This window comes from Dicentrarchus labrax, unplaced genomic scaffold, assembly GCF_905237075.1.
Source record: "Dicentrarchus labrax unplaced genomic scaffold, dlabrax2021, whole genome shotgun sequence".
NCBI lineage: Eukaryota > Metazoa > Chordata > Actinopteri > Moronidae > Dicentrarchus > Dicentrarchus labrax.
The window spans coordinates 7,832,989-7,850,509 of NW_026136718.1; the positions used below are offsets into that span (position 1 = coordinate 7,832,989).

General features: G+C 39.9%; 2 protein-coding genes across 24 annotated transcripts in view; one reads left to right on the forward strand and one right to left on the reverse strand.

The window, feature by feature from the left end:
• Positions 1–16,902, reverse strand: part of dock7 (dedicator of cytokinesis 7) — a 44,255-nt gene extending 27,353 nt beyond the window's left edge. For all 23 annotated transcript variants that reach the window (XM_051375862.1, XM_051375861.1, XM_051375860.1 and 20 more), the window contains exons 1-14: positions 16,753–16,902; positions 12,844–12,943; positions 11,386–11,561; positions 10,751–10,819; positions 10,513–10,642; positions 10,143–10,355; positions 9,922–10,007; positions 9,765–9,831; positions 9,103–9,252; positions 8,543–8,623; positions 8,244–8,406; positions 7,547–7,689; positions 7,274–7,367; positions 6,905–7,067 (exon numbers count right to left, since the gene is read on the reverse strand). In XM_051375862.1, coding sequence (XP_051231822.1) covers positions 6,905–7,067; positions 7,274–7,367; positions 7,547–7,689; positions 8,244–8,406; positions 8,543–8,623; positions 9,103–9,252; positions 9,765–9,831; positions 9,922–10,007; positions 10,143–10,355; positions 10,513–10,642; positions 10,751–10,819; positions 11,386–11,561; positions 12,844–12,943; positions 16,753–16,790 — 1,673 coding nt within the window. In that variant the 5' untranslated portion in view covers positions 16,791–16,902. The remainder of the gene's footprint in view (positions 1–6,904; positions 7,068–7,273; positions 7,368–7,546; positions 7,690–8,243; positions 8,407–8,542; positions 8,624–9,102; positions 9,253–9,764; positions 9,832–9,921; positions 10,008–10,142; positions 10,356–10,512; positions 10,643–10,750; positions 10,820–11,385; positions 11,562–12,843; positions 12,944–16,752) is intronic.
• On the forward strand, positions 1,574–5,793 carry angptl3 (angiopoietin-like 3). The gene is made up of 7 exons (XM_051375871.1): positions 1,574–2,249; positions 2,526–2,636; positions 2,759–2,870; positions 3,017–3,130; positions 3,262–3,357; positions 4,069–4,341; positions 4,540–5,793. Exons 1-7 carry the CDS (start codon positions 1,716–1,718, stop codon positions 4,713–4,715), a joined length of 1,416 nt encoding a protein of 471 aa, XP_051231831.1. The 5' UTR covers positions 1,574–1,715; the 3' UTR covers positions 4,716–5,793.
• Positions 16,903–17,521: the final 619 nt, after the last annotated feature.

Here is a 17,521-nt window from a genome sequence, read left to right on the forward strand (position 1 = left end):
GAATGGACAGACCAAACATAGCCAATAGACATCCTGTTACTTCAGATGACTGCTGAGGTGGTTCAGTGCCATGTTTGAAATTCAAACATGGCAGATACACAGAGAAAGGCCCCAGCAGGCCATGTGAGGTTCAAACCCCTAACCCTCTTTCTGTTAAGCCACAGTGCTAACCACTGTGCTGGCATAAAGGATACTGAATATCATTACCAGCTTTATGCTGATCAAGCAAATTCCTGGCGCATTCACTCAATCCATGGCCAAATTTTTCCTTTCCATAAGACCCTTTCTTTCTGCACTGTTCCTATGGAAAGAAAAGTAGCAGTCCTACATTAGTGAGAACTGAGGTAATCCATCCATATAACCGCAAATTACCAGAGAAAGCTCATTACAATGAATGTGTGGTATTTTAAGGTGCACGGTAACAGCCAGAGTGCTAAAACGTTTCCATTTTAAAACAAAGCTAACTAGAGGCGATGGGCCAAATATCTCAGTATTTTCAGCCATTTGTGACTATGTCACTTTTTCAGAATAACTTAGCAATCTCCCCATTGCCACATGCCAGTATGAATAAGAAACAATTGTAAGCTTTGATTAGCCAGAAAAGGCTATGACTGCATGACACAGCAATTCTTCTTCGCCTTTTTAACACCACATAACAGCACAAGCTTACTTTAGAGGTTGGGAACCACACAGCATCGAGTGCCAAAAGTATAAATATTTATATTCCAATTAAATACTACACCAAGTCATTTCACTGATTAGTTCCTCCTCCCTCTCTGGCTGAAGGTGGACATATTTCACCAACATTGCACGTCTGCGTGAAACAACTTACTAAGAATTTCCCATAAAGACTGTTTTTTACGACAGGACTGAGTGCACAGGAATGATCCTTGCACAGGAAAGCTGCAAGCTAATCAGTAAACTATATATTCCCCATTTCATGTCTGGTGCCACTGAAAAATATCACACATGGCATGACAAACTTGAAAAAAAATAATGACAAGGCTGAGCAATAAAACTGAGATGATGAGTACACACTGTCCAAAATCTCCAACATCATTCATGCCCAGAAGCTCAACCCTGGCATAGATGACAAGCTCACTCCCTTCCCCACGCAAAGAGAGAAGGAGGAGGGAGGGAGGAAAAGAGATCGTGGTGCTAGGCTGATTCAGCAGGATGCTAAATCAAACCCAAGAACATTAATTACACACAGCATTATCAATCAGAGCAAAGTGTGTGCAGGGTTATAAGGTTTGAGATTGATCAGACTGACGATCCATCAAAAACCTGTGATGGCCATTGTTGACTTTCTGCTGATCAGCTAAAGCTCTGCACCACAGATGGAGAACAGGGTAGGGTGTGGTATGGAGAGGGGATTGGGGTTAAATGGGTGGTAGAGAAGGGGGGATGTATAGGTCATTTGCTCACTGCTGTGATTTGTTTGTTCAGGAGAGGGAGGGCTCGAGGGGGATTTGGGAGGAGGTAGGGTACAGAGCTAAAACATAGTAGGGTTTAATGATCAGCTAATCCGCCCCTCCTCTACTGAGAGGCCAGTATATAACACAGGGCAGCCTGCTGCTCTCGCATCATTTAAACAGCAAGGAAGTCTAGCTTATAGGCAGAGAGAGGAAAAAGACTGCAGAGAAGAGCACAAAGTAGAGGAAAGCAAGAGCAGTTAGAAAATATTTCACAATCCAGGATTGGACAAGAAAGTCATGATGAAGCTGTTCTGCCTACTGCTGCTGCTGCTAGCTACGTCGGCTACTGTTGTCCCTCTGGAATCCTCAGGTAGAGAAGAGTACCCCACCCCGCCCTCGCAGGCCTCTACCACAGCACCAAGCCCAACCGAGGGAAAGTCTCGCTTCGCCATGCTGGATGATGTTCGTCTACTTGCAAACGGTCTCCTTCAGCTAGGCCAGAGTTTAAGGGAGTTTGTCCATAAGACCAAAGCCCAAATCAATGACATCTTCCAGAAGCTGAACATTTTTGACCGTTCTTTTTACCAGCTCTCAGTGGTCACATCAGAGATCAAGGAGGAAGAGGAGGAACTGAAGAAAACCACCAATTTCTTGAAGGCCAACAATGAGGAGATCAAGAACCTGTCGCTAGAAATCAACTCCAAGATCAACAACATCTTGCAGGAGCGTACACAGCTGCAGAGCAAAGTGGGGAGCCTTGAGGAGAGGCTGAAGGGACTGTCGGAGAGCATGGTCCCTGTTGACCAGCTCACTGAAATCACAACGCTAAAGGTAAGCAACTGATATGTGCTGAAGCAATTCCTCAGAGTTCCTTATTTAAGACTGCATCAGTGACAGTGACTGGATAATATATTCACATCAAAAGACAAAAGTAGGCCAATAAAAACTTGACCAAAAGTTTCCCTCAAGTCGAGTTAACAATGGAAATGCATTTAATGAACAATTATAATCATTAAGGAAAAAAATACTAAAGAAACCTGTACTTCGAAAGGGTCAACAGATGCTCTTTGAAACAGTGATGCAACAATTTTTATTGTGTATTTTCAGGACGTGATTGAAGCGCAAGAGAAAACAATTACCAATCTGCTGAATGCTGTGAGGGAGCAGCATGATCAGCTCGACAACCAGAAAATGAAGATTAAAAATCTGGAGGAAAAGGTAGACAACTTAAATTCCACAGAAATGGAATATGAATATGAGGAAAGATGGATAGATATGCCTTACTCTATATGACAGATAACATCATTTAACATTGTGGATTAATTTGCACTCTTTTGCAGATAAGCATCGACAGTTTTCAAGATACAGTCGATAAACCAATGGATTCAGACTCTGCAGCTTCTGATATGTTCGAATATCTGACAGGAAACTCAACTGGCCTGGACACAAATGGTAAAACTATTTGAAATGTATTAGCAGTTGTTTGTTGGCATAAACATAAAATGTAAAGATGTAATGTAAATAAAATTAAGGAGGATGCAACAGTTTGGGGAAATTTGAATGCATTCATTCTGACTCATTTCTTCGATGTGTTTCAGACCTCGCCAAGGACTGCAGTGACTTGTTTAACAAAGGAGAGACAAACAGTCGAATCTATGTTATCAAGCCAAACCAATCTGAGCCATTCAACGTTTACTGTGAAATGGATTCAGGTGGGTGACAGTACAGCAATCTGAGTTCTAAGGGAGAGAGTAAAAAAAGGACTGGGGCATGAAAAAGGTAAACTTTTGAGTGGCTTGTACAACAGAAACTTGACTTGAAATGTTTCTGATCCATTCCCTAGATGGGGGTTCAACTGTCATCCAACGCAGGGTCGATGGTTCAGTGGATTTTGACCAGACATGGGACAAGTATGAGAAAGGCTTTGGAAATCTGGAGAGTGAGTACTTTTATCATTTGGCAAAACCGTATACAATTTCCATTTTTTGTATTCTTAATAAATACACATTAATTCATAATTCTTAAAAGGGATACTAAAAAAATATACTGTTGTGCCGTCTGTACTTCAAAAAGGAGCTACTGGAAAGTAATAACACTTATAATAGTACAAGTACTTCCTGTAGGCCTGGTCATAGGAAATAGCAATTGTTAAATATCATTCATTCAGTATCAGTCATATCAGTAAGTGCCTTCCTGTATTGTCTGAGTACACACATTTTGGCAGCGTTCTCTACAGAACTCACTGACTCAGACAGCAGCTCATGTGTTCAGTCATGCTACCTTCCAAAATAATGGTTCCTGCAGGCATGGATTTTAGTTGCAACGCTCTTTCACAACTACCAACCTAAGAATGATTATACCTTACATTTACATGAAGCAATCCCCGACAGAGGTAAAGGAAACAAGTGCATAGACATGCATGCCTGCTCTGATTAAAGAAGGCTGCCTCTAAGCAAAGTAGAATCTGATAAATTGATAAAAATAACTGAATAAAAAAAAACTGTGCAAGAGAAATTATAAAAAAAAAGGTTCAGGAATTTCCTATTTGAAATGAATAAAATGAAATCTATAACTTTTGAAGATTCCCTGCTTTTTTTCCCCACATTAGAATTATCCTAACAAGATAAAAACTGATTAATGTCTTATGCAGAGGACTTCTGGTTGGGCTTAGAGAAGATCCGCAGCTTTACACAGCAGGGAGTTTACATCCTGCGTATTGACTTGGAGGACTGGAAAGAGGATAAGCACTGGGCTGAGTACCGCTTCTCACTAGAGGGTCCCTCCAAGGACTACACACTTCATGTCAGTCACTTCTCTGGCGACCTGCCTGATGCCATGGCCAACAGCACCAGCATGAGATTCTCTACAAAAGACAGAAATAATGACAACCAAAGAAACTCCAACTGCGCTCGCAATTACACAGGTAAACAGTTTAACAAGCTGATTCAGCACACGGGCTTCCTGGTGACCTGTATTTCCATCATAGCCATAAACAGAATATACAAAAACAATGTTTTTCGGTCGTATAAAAACACTTACCAAAGTCATTGTGTTAAGTTTAACTTGAAATGACCAAGTTTGGTTTATATAACCTGTGTATGTTATCTTGACCCTTTGGCAGGTGGCTGGTGGTTCAATGGCTGTGGAGAGACAAACCTTAATGCAAGGTATTTGTGGTTGAGGGCAAAAGGACGCTCCATGAGAAGGAGAGGCATTCATTGGAAGCCCGGCACAGGGCCCTCATATTCCCTCAAGATGACCAAGATCACCATACGACCAGTTGAATGCCTTAACTGAACGCCACAAGTCATACCTTCTCTTACAACACTACTGGCATTTTTCACAAACACTGATTCTAACACTCAGCCAAAACATTCCATGGATGGGGAAACACAGGCATTTTATATGTCTACAACACCAAATTATTAGTTTATCTGCAACATTAGGCTGACTGCTTCCTAACATTGTTTTGTCTGAGGTTGGTGCTGGCCAACAGATAACAAGCCAAAAATGTCACCAGCCAGAATATGCTGAACAGTCGCAATGATGCAACCACGCCCCGCTGGTCATTAACCTATTGGGTCAGATCCAGCAGGGACAGTAGAATTGTCATTATGCAACATTTGCAATCACTTGCAAAATGGACATATTGATCCACATCAGTAACCTGATTCAGTGGCTGCATAATGTCACAGTACTGCAGCAGAAAGAAAGAAAACTATGAGGGATATAATGAAGCAGTTCTAAAACTGAGATTGCTTGGCTTCTTTTTAGTGAATTTAAATGTATTTGACAGCTTCTATGTTAGCTATTTAAAATGTATTTTATCTTTGTGGTGTGAAACTGTTGCATGTTTCAAGAAGCTTCAGGCACAAATACCAACAGGTTATTACATAAAGCATGCAAATTATATAAGACAGGGTTCAACAGGAACACTGCATCTCCAACATCTCAAAAAGTGTTCATACTGGTGAACTGTTGTGAATGAAGGGCCTTGTAATTTTTGTCCTGTATTTTACACTGCTTCAACCCCAATTTCATGGGGAATGTCAGCTGTCAAATACAGTGCAAAATATTGGAGATTTAAAGCTTTGGCATCACACAGATTAAGTTTTTCCCTTTGATTGTTCTATTTTTTTTTTACTCTGTAAAGTATTTAAACTACGTTCATGCCATTATCTGATTTATGCTGGTATTGTTAGAAAAACATAATTTCCGTGTATTTCCTGTTATTGAGTCATATTGACTCTTGTCCATTATTAGAACATAACTAACTGTACTGTAAATGTGCCTCATACTAACATGTCATCCTGACAAGTAGCTACATGCTCTAACAAATCATATTTATGAAAACACAATAAAAATTCTGACCAAATGATTGAACAGGACTACATTTTTTACAGTGTGGTGATCTATAACTTTACTACTGAAGCAAAAAAAGAAAGCAAAGAAACTGACTTCATACAATTATAGTATTACATGTAAGATGAAGAACAAGAAAACAATATGTTATTTTCCAGCTAAGGGCCTGTATCCTGCTGCTTATAGCTTATAAAAAAGGGGTTGCTTGATAAAGATTAGTAATCTGCAATCACTGTTCAGGTTCAATCACCTCATAGAGTATATCGGACATATACTTTAAAGAAAACATAGGGATAGATAAGAATATCAAACAATAAGGCTTCTGGAAAACTTGTGATCACAGGCAACCTTCTTTTTGCAATACAATGATTAAAAAAAGAAGATGCAGATTTGAAATGCAACATTATATTTCCTTTCCCCCAGATATGTTGGCTCTCTGCGGTGGATCAATTAGGTTTGGCATCAGTTAATCTACAATAGGAAGGCACCTGGTTATCTGCAAACAAACAAGGCCTGTGGTAGCGAGACTGTGTCAGCAGCAACGTACACTAATAAGAACATCTCTCAACTGACCTTGACAAAAATAGGACTTGTTCAGACATGAGGTGAACATTAACGAGCCAGTGTCAGTCATCATTGTGCAAAGCTTAAATAGATGTGTACGGATTTTTACAGGGTGAAGATGTGTTTGGGCTTTGATTGAGGTTGTCATCCTTCACTGACTCAGTGATCACTAAAGAGAGAGTTTGCATGCAGCTCATGAAGCATTTGGCATTTTGCTTATATTCACCTTTAACAAGCAATCAATGTAACTCTCCAACAAAAGCCCAACAAGGTAGTATCCCTCTGTAGTCCATGGATAACTAAATAACAGCTAAAGTACTTAAACAAGAAAACTACTATTGAAATGTAATATGTTTAAATGCGTTTTGTGCTTAAATAGATTTCAAATTGATTAATTTGTCTTCTTTAAAGTTAAAATAGTTAAAACCTGCTTGTATTTTTGCAACCTACTGACAGGTTATTTAGAAAGAAAGCTTTATCTTGACAAATGAATATATTCTGCAGAGTAAAATCAAATGAACTGAAAGATAAGAAACAAAAACTACAAAGTTTTTCTGTACCTGTATGTGGTGTTTGGCACATAGACGTCCCTGGCAGGGAACTCCAGGATCTCCCTAGTGGGGCGTACCCTGCTGTCTGGGTAAGGTTTAACCTGCAGAAGGTCAGGGGTCAAGCAATAGTGAGGGTTCTCTGGAGCTGGAGAAATGTCCAGCTTCAACTGGGCTGTGGTGACAACCACAGAGGACAAAGCGGGAAGGGAGTGTACAAGTGAGGAGGTAAAGAAAGAGAAAAAAGATACATTAATTTGAAACATAAGTGGTTCACATCTTCAAATTTCCAAGTAATTGAAAGGAAACATGATGCCAACTAGAGATTTGTGCCAGGTTAACAACTACCAAGAAAACAGAACACTCGATTCATGTTTGTACCTGTGATGGGTCTGAGCCTCCTCAACACTGAAGAAGGCCTTCTCATATCAGCTAGGAACTTGTACAAGTCCTCATCACTCAGTCTGTCCCCCTCCTAAAACACATATGCAGCATTTAACAATTAATTTAATTAATTAAAATGATACACTAGAGGAGTATCCCAAGAAATCCAGAAAATACATATATTTCAGGCATGTGTGTGTGTGTGTGTGTGTGTGTGTGTGTGTGTGTGTGTGTGTGTGTGTGTGTGTGTGTGTGTGTGGTATATGTGACCTGTTTGAAGAAGTTGGTGATGGTAAGTGTTGCAGGTCTAAAGCCTGTCAGGCTGCACGATTCATCTCCACTGGTGGTTCTCTCCAGGGAACGCCTTCCCATAATGCTCGAGTTCCTCCGTTCTGACCATGAGCCTTTTCTCTCTGCACACAGGCACAAAAAAACAATAACAGCATTTTAAAATCTTCAATTCTGATTAATGATAGCTTTTCTTTAAGGGGATGCTACAACGGGCTCAAGATTAATCCCATATTTCATTCTGTCCAATGTGGCAGAAAATGTCTCGGCTCTGCCTAGCAACAAAAGACAGCATCAAAGATATCTTGTGAGGTTAAAGGTTAGACAAACACCAAAGGTAAAACTCAAAATAACACACCAAGGATCAATATGACTGGATACTTTAGGTGTTTTGCTCTCTGTTCAAATTTGCCTTTCTAACTAATTGATGTTGGAAAGTTGTTTTTAGATAAAGATTTTAAGTGTGGTAATGTATTGACGTGCCCATAAGCCTGATGCATGACTGGAGGACTCTGTCACGGTCTCTGTCCGTGATAAGTACATGTGACATTGAGGCTGTGAGTGGTAGAAGTATAAAAACATTAACCAAGGTTGTTCGTGCCTCCACACTATGACTGAACAACTTGATACTGAAATACATCCTGTATGTTTACAGGTACAATCTGTGGAAAGGTCAGACCTGATAGACTCATCTCCAGCTCTGTGTCTCTCTCAAGACTGCCAGCACTGTTCACAATGTTCATCAGGTGGATGGCGGTCCAGGCGAAGGGCATGCGGTAGCGACCAAGACGTTGGCAAAACTGTTCTGACTGGCCGCGAAGCTTCTCCAGCTTTTCTTTATTCTACAAAAAAAAAAAAAAACATGTTTACTTAAGGTAGTGATATTTAAGAAAAACAGCCTATAAACCATATTAAGGTTTACTGATTATACACTTTAATGTTAGAAAATTAACATAACATAATTCACACTGATCATACCTTAGCAGCATCTGACTCTTTGAAGACCATGTAGGGCTCAGCACATTCTCCAATATCACCTTGCTGCAGTACCTTTTCCAGCTAGAAACAAAGCACACATTTTCCATCATGTATAAGGCAATAAAAGTTATAATACAGGACAAAGATTTACGGTCAAATATGAGCCAATCATATTTAAATTACGGTATTGGCCCACCTTCGACACCTTCTTCTGGAAATTACGCATGGAAAAAGTGGAGGTCGTATTGTATTTGACAACAACATGTTCTCCAAGTCTATTTATAGTGTATTTCAGGGTTAAACCAACAGGAGTTTCTAATGGCTTGTGTAATAGGTTTTGCTGCGATTAAGGAAATAATGATGAAAAAATCAAAAGCGTCTCCCAATGTCTTTACTGCAGAAAAAGAGCGTGGACTGAATCCTCTGTTAACGTCACTTTCACAAGAGAAAAGGACTTCAGGGATGAGAAGTCTCTTTTCCTTGGACTAACTTTTACCAAAAACAGGGGTTGGAAATCTTTTATTTAATAGTATATAGAAACTAAATCATAACTTTCTGACCTTAATGACAAGGAAGACATCCTGGGAGGGGTAGGTGATGGAGAATATGGCAGAGCGTGCCAGCGTGGAGATGGCTGCTGTCTGAATGTGGGGACGCAGCATCGACTTCGTCTGCTCAGAGTTCAGGTCGAAGAAAAAGTTCTCTGATATCTAAAGGGGACACATCCAGACAGACACACACAATAATTATAACTTGATCATAACATAGATGTTAAATGGAATATTATGGCCACAACATCAGAACCATTAGCATTTAATCATAATTCCTGAGTGACTGACTGTTACTGCAACCTGATTTCTTGCTCATGCTGGCTGACAAACATGATAACATTTCAGTGAGAAATTACCCACTTGTGAAATAATGGAGCTCCTGTGCAGAGCAATATATATGAGACGTCTACTTATCAAGTCAACTGCTACCCTCTAGTGTTTGTCAGCTAACAGGGAGTGGAAAGACCCAGCAGAGGATGGTCTTCTTCAGATAGATACATAGTTCCAGTGTATGATTTAACTGCATTCCTACAAGCATAACAGGGCCACAACATAAAATTTTATAGTCCACTCATCAAATTCGTTTTGGCCTCCCAACAATTTTAATGGTTTGCAGAAGTGACCCAACAACTCAGGGCTGAGGAGGCATTGTGGAAAGCATAACAGCTTACCTTTTTCTTTTCCTTGACATCATATAAGGCCAAACTAGCAAATATGGGTTCAATTTCGATCTCAAACCTTCAAGGGGAGAGAAAAAGGAATGGGTCAGCAGAAAGCAGCAGTTAAATAAAAGAGCTTTTTTTCTGAAAAAGGCTGTCCACCACTTACTTCAAGGACAAGCACTTGACGAGTAGCCTCTGGCCAAAGTGTTCTTTAGGTACTTCAGGCACACAGTGGCGCTCAATGGGCTCCTCCTACACATTCACATAGAAGATCACATTCCAAAATCAGTGAATATGATCAAAATGACTGAACTTCTGTTTGCCCATGCTGTGAAAACACTTAGACTTAATTAATGCCAATTTATTCATAACAAAGAAAAACTCTACCTCATCAAGGGCGGGGTGCAGAGCAAAGAGTTCACGGTGGCGGTTGGCCTTGCGCTGCTCTTCATTGTGCCTGTCGATCTCTTCATTGGGTGCACGGTCAAGGAGGTGCGGGAGGAGGGCATCGGGTAGGGAGTTCTTCAAGTCAAAGATGCTGCAGGCCCAGCTGCCACGTGGGGTGTCATCTATAGACATCGACCGCCGCTTCATATCATCCTAAAGGACAAAAAAAAACACGAAAAAAAAATTTGTGTCACAGACACACCAACTCACTTGCTCAGCATTTTGGTAAACTCTCGTATCAAAATATATGTGGTTATCCAAATGACATTTTCAAGAGGAGATCAAAAATGAAGATAAATAGATTTGGTACCTGGTCATCTTGGTAGGTGCTGTTGTCTGGCATCTCATCAGCCTCAAACACTTGTTTGGGCAGGCCTTTCTGACGCTCCTTCTGCTTGTCCAGGGTGTTGGGGTTAAAGCCTGTACCAAGCTTGTGGTATCTGAGTGAGCAAGCAGTCATTTAGAACACGGTCATTAACTTATCCTTGCTCAAAATAGTTATATTACACTATTAATATAATATTTTACAGATATAATCCAAGCCTTACTTTCTGTTGACGACGGCCCAGTCTTCTGTGTAGGATCTGACACAGTCTCTGACATGAGGATCAGTATCCCTGCAGAACAGACAGACTTAATCAATCAAACAAAGCTTGCTTTTAATAGCAAAAGTCACACTTTAAATGCATTAGTCTAAGTGAATAAAGATGGCAGGTCACTTGACATTTAATCTTTCTGGTACATCACACTTGAAGTACACTTGCAGTGTTTGTGCCACTTCTTATGAAATACCAGGAGTCAGAGTTACAGAATATAATGGTGTCAAGCCCACAGGAATTTAATCTTTAAACATGTGGTGCAGTTGTTATAGTTACGGTACAGAAATCCGTATCTAATACAATGCAGCAAGGAAAACTGAAGAGATAAGAGTTTGCACAGCCTCATGGCCAAAGCATACGATTTAAATAAAGTGACTTGGCAAATGTTTGCCATCACGTGAATGATAACAGATTTGGAAAATGGAATTTAAATGTGGATCCAAGTGGTAAAACAAAATACAAATAAAAAATTATATATTTCTCTCCAAATTTAAAAATTTAAAAAACAGAAAGTATGGTGAGACTGTACCAACTCCACACCTGCTACTACCACCTACAGAATTCCAACTGCACAGCATCCTTACCCTTCCTCTGGGACGGCTTGCACCACTGTGCGACACTCCCTGGGTGTGTAGATGACCTCAATATCATCGGGGGGAAACTCAATCAGATCTCTCAGGGGACCTGACTCAACGATGGGAGGGTGAGTGATGAGGTACTCCTCAAAATCCACCGGCTCCACCGCCTCTGTGAGGGGAACCTGGTGGGCGATGAGAAGAAGGGAGAAGGAGAGATCAGAGAGATGGGAAAAGTTAATTAGCTGTGAAGACATAGTCAGCTTTTCAGTTCTCCTGTCTGCACCTCTTCTTATTTTTATTGTACATAAATGTCTTGGTAAAGTCTTAAAGTCACTAGCTTTTAGTGACGGCTTCGGGGGATTGATTCCCTATACCACCTCTGAAGAAAGTAGCAGAGTTATGGCTTATTAGTCAGCCTATGAATCTGCACCAAGTACAGCACCAATGGGTCCAAAACATGAGGTGATTTCTGTTATTTCTGTTGAGACAGCAGTTCTATGGATCAGCTTTCCATTCCAAACAGGAAAATTAAGTAACCAGATTAACAAGTGTGCTACTTCAAGCTTCGACTAATGGTTTCACTGGCCTGCTTCTGGAGTGATGGGGAGAGGATCTGTTTAAGTGTAAATGTCTCTGTGTGTGTTTGTCTCTGTCTCCCCCTCTTGAGGAATTTGAACACAAATACCTCTCACAGTTTAATTAAAAGCCAACTGTAGCCTAATTAAGGAGGCAAGGCGGAGTATTTGCTGGTGTTCTGACTCAGGGCTGTTGAAGGTCAATTGGCACTAGCCCTTTAACAAACAATGTCTGGCCTCATACACTTGTAACCCTATAACATCGCAGCAGAGACTTGATGTGGTGAACAGGCCAATCAATGGGTATCCCTGATGGTATTTAGCAAGCAAAAACGGCTGCAAAAAACAATTTTGCAGCCATTCAAATAACCACCAGCTCAACAGAAAATGGCATGGGTTGTAATATTGTGGTACGCTTAGATCAATGTCAGCAGGTATCCCTTTTGTTATTGTTAAAATACTACACTTGCTTAATGAAACTCTTAACCTACATCTCAAAATGTTGAAGTTTAAATAAAAACTCTACAGTTGCGCGCTAAGCAACAACAGTGAGGGGTGTGTGTATATATATATATATATATATATATATATATATATATATATATGTGTGTGTGTGCACAGTATGTTCTTTTCAAACCAGCCCAGTATGAGCAGACAGTTCACTAGTTCATGCGTTTGTTTTCCCAACATAGCACACACGAGAATTGTATTTGGCCAAATGTGAAAATTAACAGTAGCTCAACTGTTGAGAGCACAGACACTGACATTGTAATGTAGGCTGGCTGTCTGATGTTTTCAAACAAAGGAGTAGCAGCAGCTGTCACATTAGCATGATGATCCAAGACTGAATGTCAATCATATTTCAGTTTCTGTCTTTGAGACTCCTCACCGTGTTGCTTGTTGTGGTCCCAACGTTGAGGTTTTTGAAGAGTTGTGGGGAGCCTCCATACTGGCCAGCTATCTGTTTCCTGACCTCTGCTGCCACAGTCCTGCAAACAGAGGAGAGGCAGGTGTGGAGAGAGAAAGAAATGAATACAAATATGTGGAATGATATATACACTAGACATAGTTAGTGTAAAGTAAAAAGAGGTGATAATCACAGGTAAAGAAACACAACCATAACATAGCAACGGTTTAGGATACAGGTGATTCTGCAATACACAACACTGAACATGCAGCTAAGATGCATTATGATGAATACTAAGGCAATCTTGTATAACACATACTAATACCTGTGCAACTGAAGAGGAAATGATCCTCCTAAAATGGCTAAATTATGCAACATATACATAATTTAAGGGGGTCCCCATATCGATTACCCTAATGGTTTAAGGCACATACCCTATTACTACAACATCCACGGTTTGATTCCATTTGTCATACCCTTCCTCTTTTACATTGTTTTCTGTCCCTCTTTGTGTCTCTGAAAACTAACTGAAACACTTCAAAGCCAACTTAACCTCACAGTTCAATGAAATACTTTAAATACCCCAAGCACAAGTGACAGCTGGGGTGATATTTAACTGTTATACCTGGGGAACTTAACATTGCAATTAATGTTAACTCAAAGTGGCTTATATTATGCAATTATATTGTACCGTACTGTGAAACTTCACCCTCCCCTTCCAAGCGTGTAGGAGAGCCTACGGTGGCCTCCAATGGCCCTATCTAGAGTCAGTGTTTGAGGACTGTAGAATATTATATTCAATTTCTGCCACTTTCTGCCAATAGCTCCCCCTAAATCCTACACAGTGGTCCTTCAAGTGGCTTAAGTTGTCAAAGGCAAGGCTAACTAACTTTGAAGATTACATTTCTGGCCCTTTTAGGATTTTCTCTTTGTGTCTCTGCTCAGTCTTACTGTGTCGCCTCAAACAGTATTATATATTACACCCAGAGAGAGAGAGAGAGAAAAGAAATAAAAGCCTCTGGACCCCAGTGGTCAGCACAAAGCTCTTGGTTTTCAACCCATACACAGGTCCTTTAAATCACAGCAACCACCAAAACCACTCAGAGACCTTTGCCTTGAACAAAACAACAACGCAGCAAGTAGCCCAAAGTGACACAAACAAATAACAAATTAGAACCAAGGATAAAGGCCAGACACTGAAGACTCAAGGTCATGTTACACAGGTCATACAGACAGAGGCTATAAGGATTCAACAATTATTATGGTTAACTATGTTTTTTCATTACCAAAAAGCTGCCCTATTTCCCTTCTACGTTCTCCATCCTGAAAGCAATATCACAATAACTAGTTTCAAGGTTACTTTAAACTCTTGGACATGATTACAGTAATAATGAACAAGGATAAGGTGTGATCCAGTCAGCGAGGTCGCAAAGCCACAAACGTCTAAGCGAGTCTGGTTTCCCCAAAGCCGCTGTAGTGCTGAGTTCATCACTGTTCCCTCACAAAAAGTACTGTATACAAACAGAAATTACCCTGAAGCCTGAGGCAAGGTTGCGACACAAGAAGTTACCCAGGAAGGTAAAATAAAAACTGCACGGTCCAACTTGTCAGCTTAAGATAACGTAATAATGTACTAGTAGTAGAGAGCCAGTGGCCTCTGCAGTGCAGTGTTGTCACCGCTGGAGAAAGTCAGAAGGACTGAACCGACAAACACATTCCACAGTCCTCCCCGATGTCCCTTCAAGACCTTTACTTAGCACAGAGGAATAAACTTGATTAAACAAACAGCCTCTGTGGCTCGATCTCTTAAAGATGGTAACAACAATTACTCCCAGGAACAAAATATAAACTGGCAGCAATTGAAGAGCATAATATAAGCAAACCATTCAACTGAAACGTGTAAAAAAGCCACTCGCAATTTACACACTAAAGTTTTCCTGAACATGCAACATAAACTCACTTCCATTACTAAAAGTCAGCATGCTTAAACAGCTACAATACAGGCACTTATTTCCACTGCTACATGGACAACATGAGCAAAGAAAATAGTGTCTAATCTGAGTGTTAAAAACAGTGAACATTTTTTTTATCTTTATTCATCCAGGGAAGTTTCACTGAGATTGTTTATATCACAAAGAGCTGCACAATATAATGTCATTTGACACAATGGCCATCTATAAATGTGCCTTTTGTTAAGGTTAGAATTAGGACTGCATAATTAATCAAAATATTATTTAAAAAAACACAATATGGCCAAGGGAAATATGCAAATCACAGAAGCTGCAATTTTTAAAATGTGTGACAAAACAGCATTATAATAAAGTTCTGTAGTGTTGCAGAGATGCCCTGGTCTACACATCTTGTTGTCCAGATGTAAGAAAATATATTGTATATTGTTTCATACAGATCCAAAAAAATTTCACATCCTTGTGATTCTAATAGTTTTTCAATGAAGATTCAATTTGTGATGCAAAAAATATCATTGCAAATCCCAATATCTGTCAAAATAATCGCAATATGATGTTTTTACCATATCGCGCAGCCCCAGTTATAATGTTGAAAAAGTCGTTGTCTTATCTTTATGGAAAATTTTAAAGCCATAATTTGTCATATTGTGGTAATAAGTGGGATTACAAAGTACTGTATGTGCGGTATCACTGCGTATGTTCATATGTTAGCTGACATCTATGACTCATCCGGTCTTGAAAACCTGCCATGAGGAGGGTGCGTTCAGTCTGCATTCATCCATAACAAACTTAGATGTGGTTTGGATTAATGGGAACTGGATACACACTATAATACAAATACATACACTTCCAGTCCTTACACCAACAAAGAAACAGACATCCTTGCATGATCAAAGCAGCAGCAACTTCAGAATCCAGCCCTATAATGTTTGTTGAATGGTTAAACGAACTCGACAAATTGTAAAATGTAAGAATAAAAAAACATTTAAGAACAGGTGCATGGCATTTTGTTATAATCTAGTTTAGAAAATGAAAACAAAAGTGACAGCAGACCCCACCCCCTCCTTCCCAAAACACATCAGATCAACATGATAATCTCTCCAGAAGGGTGTAAAATCTTATTTCATCCAGTTGAGTGAGAGAAAAACTGCAAGAGCAGGCAAATATAATTGTTTTTGCTCAATAACATACCTAAATGACTTGGCTGTGCATTAAGTGATCAGCAATGGCAGTAATTAAAACATTGTTTATGTTGATAGCTGTGAGGAGACGACAGTGCACCTCTATCAGATCTACCCATCTTTATATCTATCTATCGTCTGGGATGATGGCATTTGACAGCTAGCACAAAGCCCTTTGTTAAAGAGATTACTTTGATCCGTCTGAGGGGCGGGGAGGAGATTATAATATCGGCATTTGATAGCCGCTGAGGGAGACTTTTGTTCCCTGTCTTACTGTATAACAAATACCTGCCCTCTCATGTCTTTCTTTAAAACAAAAAAAAACTCTCCAAAGTTCAGTCCACATCTCTTCCAGTGTCACTTAGCTGCTCCTCGTTAGCTACTGTAGGCAAGATGGCAAGCTAACTGCACAGAATTAACGGTTTTCAGTAAACTGTAAAGTCCTGAAAGATTACTGAAAACCCGACTCCTGTTTTAGTCAGGGTTGATTTAATACACCCAAATAACATATCGCGAAAGAAAAAAAAACAAACAGGGAGATAGTAAGAGAGACAGTTAGCTGTCTGTCTGTCTGTCTGTCTGGGTGGGTCTGAGCAGCATCTTTGCCGATATGGCTAACAAGCGGCTAGCTTCGGAGCAGCCAGGCTGTTGTGGTAGCTGGGCCTCCTTCACAGGGTTCCTCTCAGCAGAGGTCTGAGGGCGACCTCAATACAGGCGACGTTTCGGGGTCTTGAGTCTTTTACCTGCTGATTTTCTGGGCGAAGGCGCGGCGTTCAGCCATGGCAGTGGCCGCTGATGTGCTTTCACGAAATTCCCAGGCAGGCAGGCTGCAGGCAGGCTCCGATTTCCACTCACTCACTCACTACGGCCACAGGGAAAACTGGAAAACGGGGAGAGAATGGGATCGTTACCGTAGTGACCGTAGTTGGTGCGCAACGGAACACACCCAATGAAAAGCCGCTGCGCATTGTGCTGTGAGGAATAAACATTTAAAGTATTTTATATTACAGTCACCATAATAAACCGTTAAATTATTTATACCGAAATGCGTTAGTACTGAAAGAATAGGTTAAATCTGTCCATTATTTCTCCTTTAAATCAATTCCCATGCTTTAATTGAATTTTAAACTTTATTTGATTTTACCTGGAAGATTAGACATTCACCTGATAAAATATTAAATGTATCTTATCCTTTTTTTTTTTTAGACATATGCAAAATAAACACAATATAAAGGATAAATTCCTATTTTAAATAAAAATTCTAACTGATTTCTCAAATTAATAATAAAAATCTAAATCCCCTTTTCCCACTCGTCTGATTTGGAAAAAAAAAACAACTTAAAAACTAACTATGATCATAATTGCATGACCATAATTGATAAAAAAATAAAAATAAAAAAATGCTTTTATGATTTGTACCGTCACCATGAATGTGTTACTCTCAGATAAACTTATTTTCAGATGAGCACTAACATACCATTGGAACAGCAGCGATGTAATGGGGGGAATAAT

Excerpts from the sequence above, each read along its gene's own strand:
- angptl3 (XM_051375871.1), top strand. The coding sequence starts at position 1,716 with ATGATGAAGCTGTTCTGCCTACTGCTGCTGCTGCTAGCTACGTCGGCT. Across the intron at positions 2,250-2,525 it reads CTGAAATCACAACGCTAAAG|GACGTGATTGAAGCGCAAGA; the intron begins GTAAGCAACTGA and ends GTGTATTTTCAG. Across the intron at positions 3,131-3,261 it reads TTACTGTGAAATGGATTCAG|ATGGGGGTTCAACTGTCATC; the intron begins GTGGGTGACAGT and ends TCCATTCCCTAG.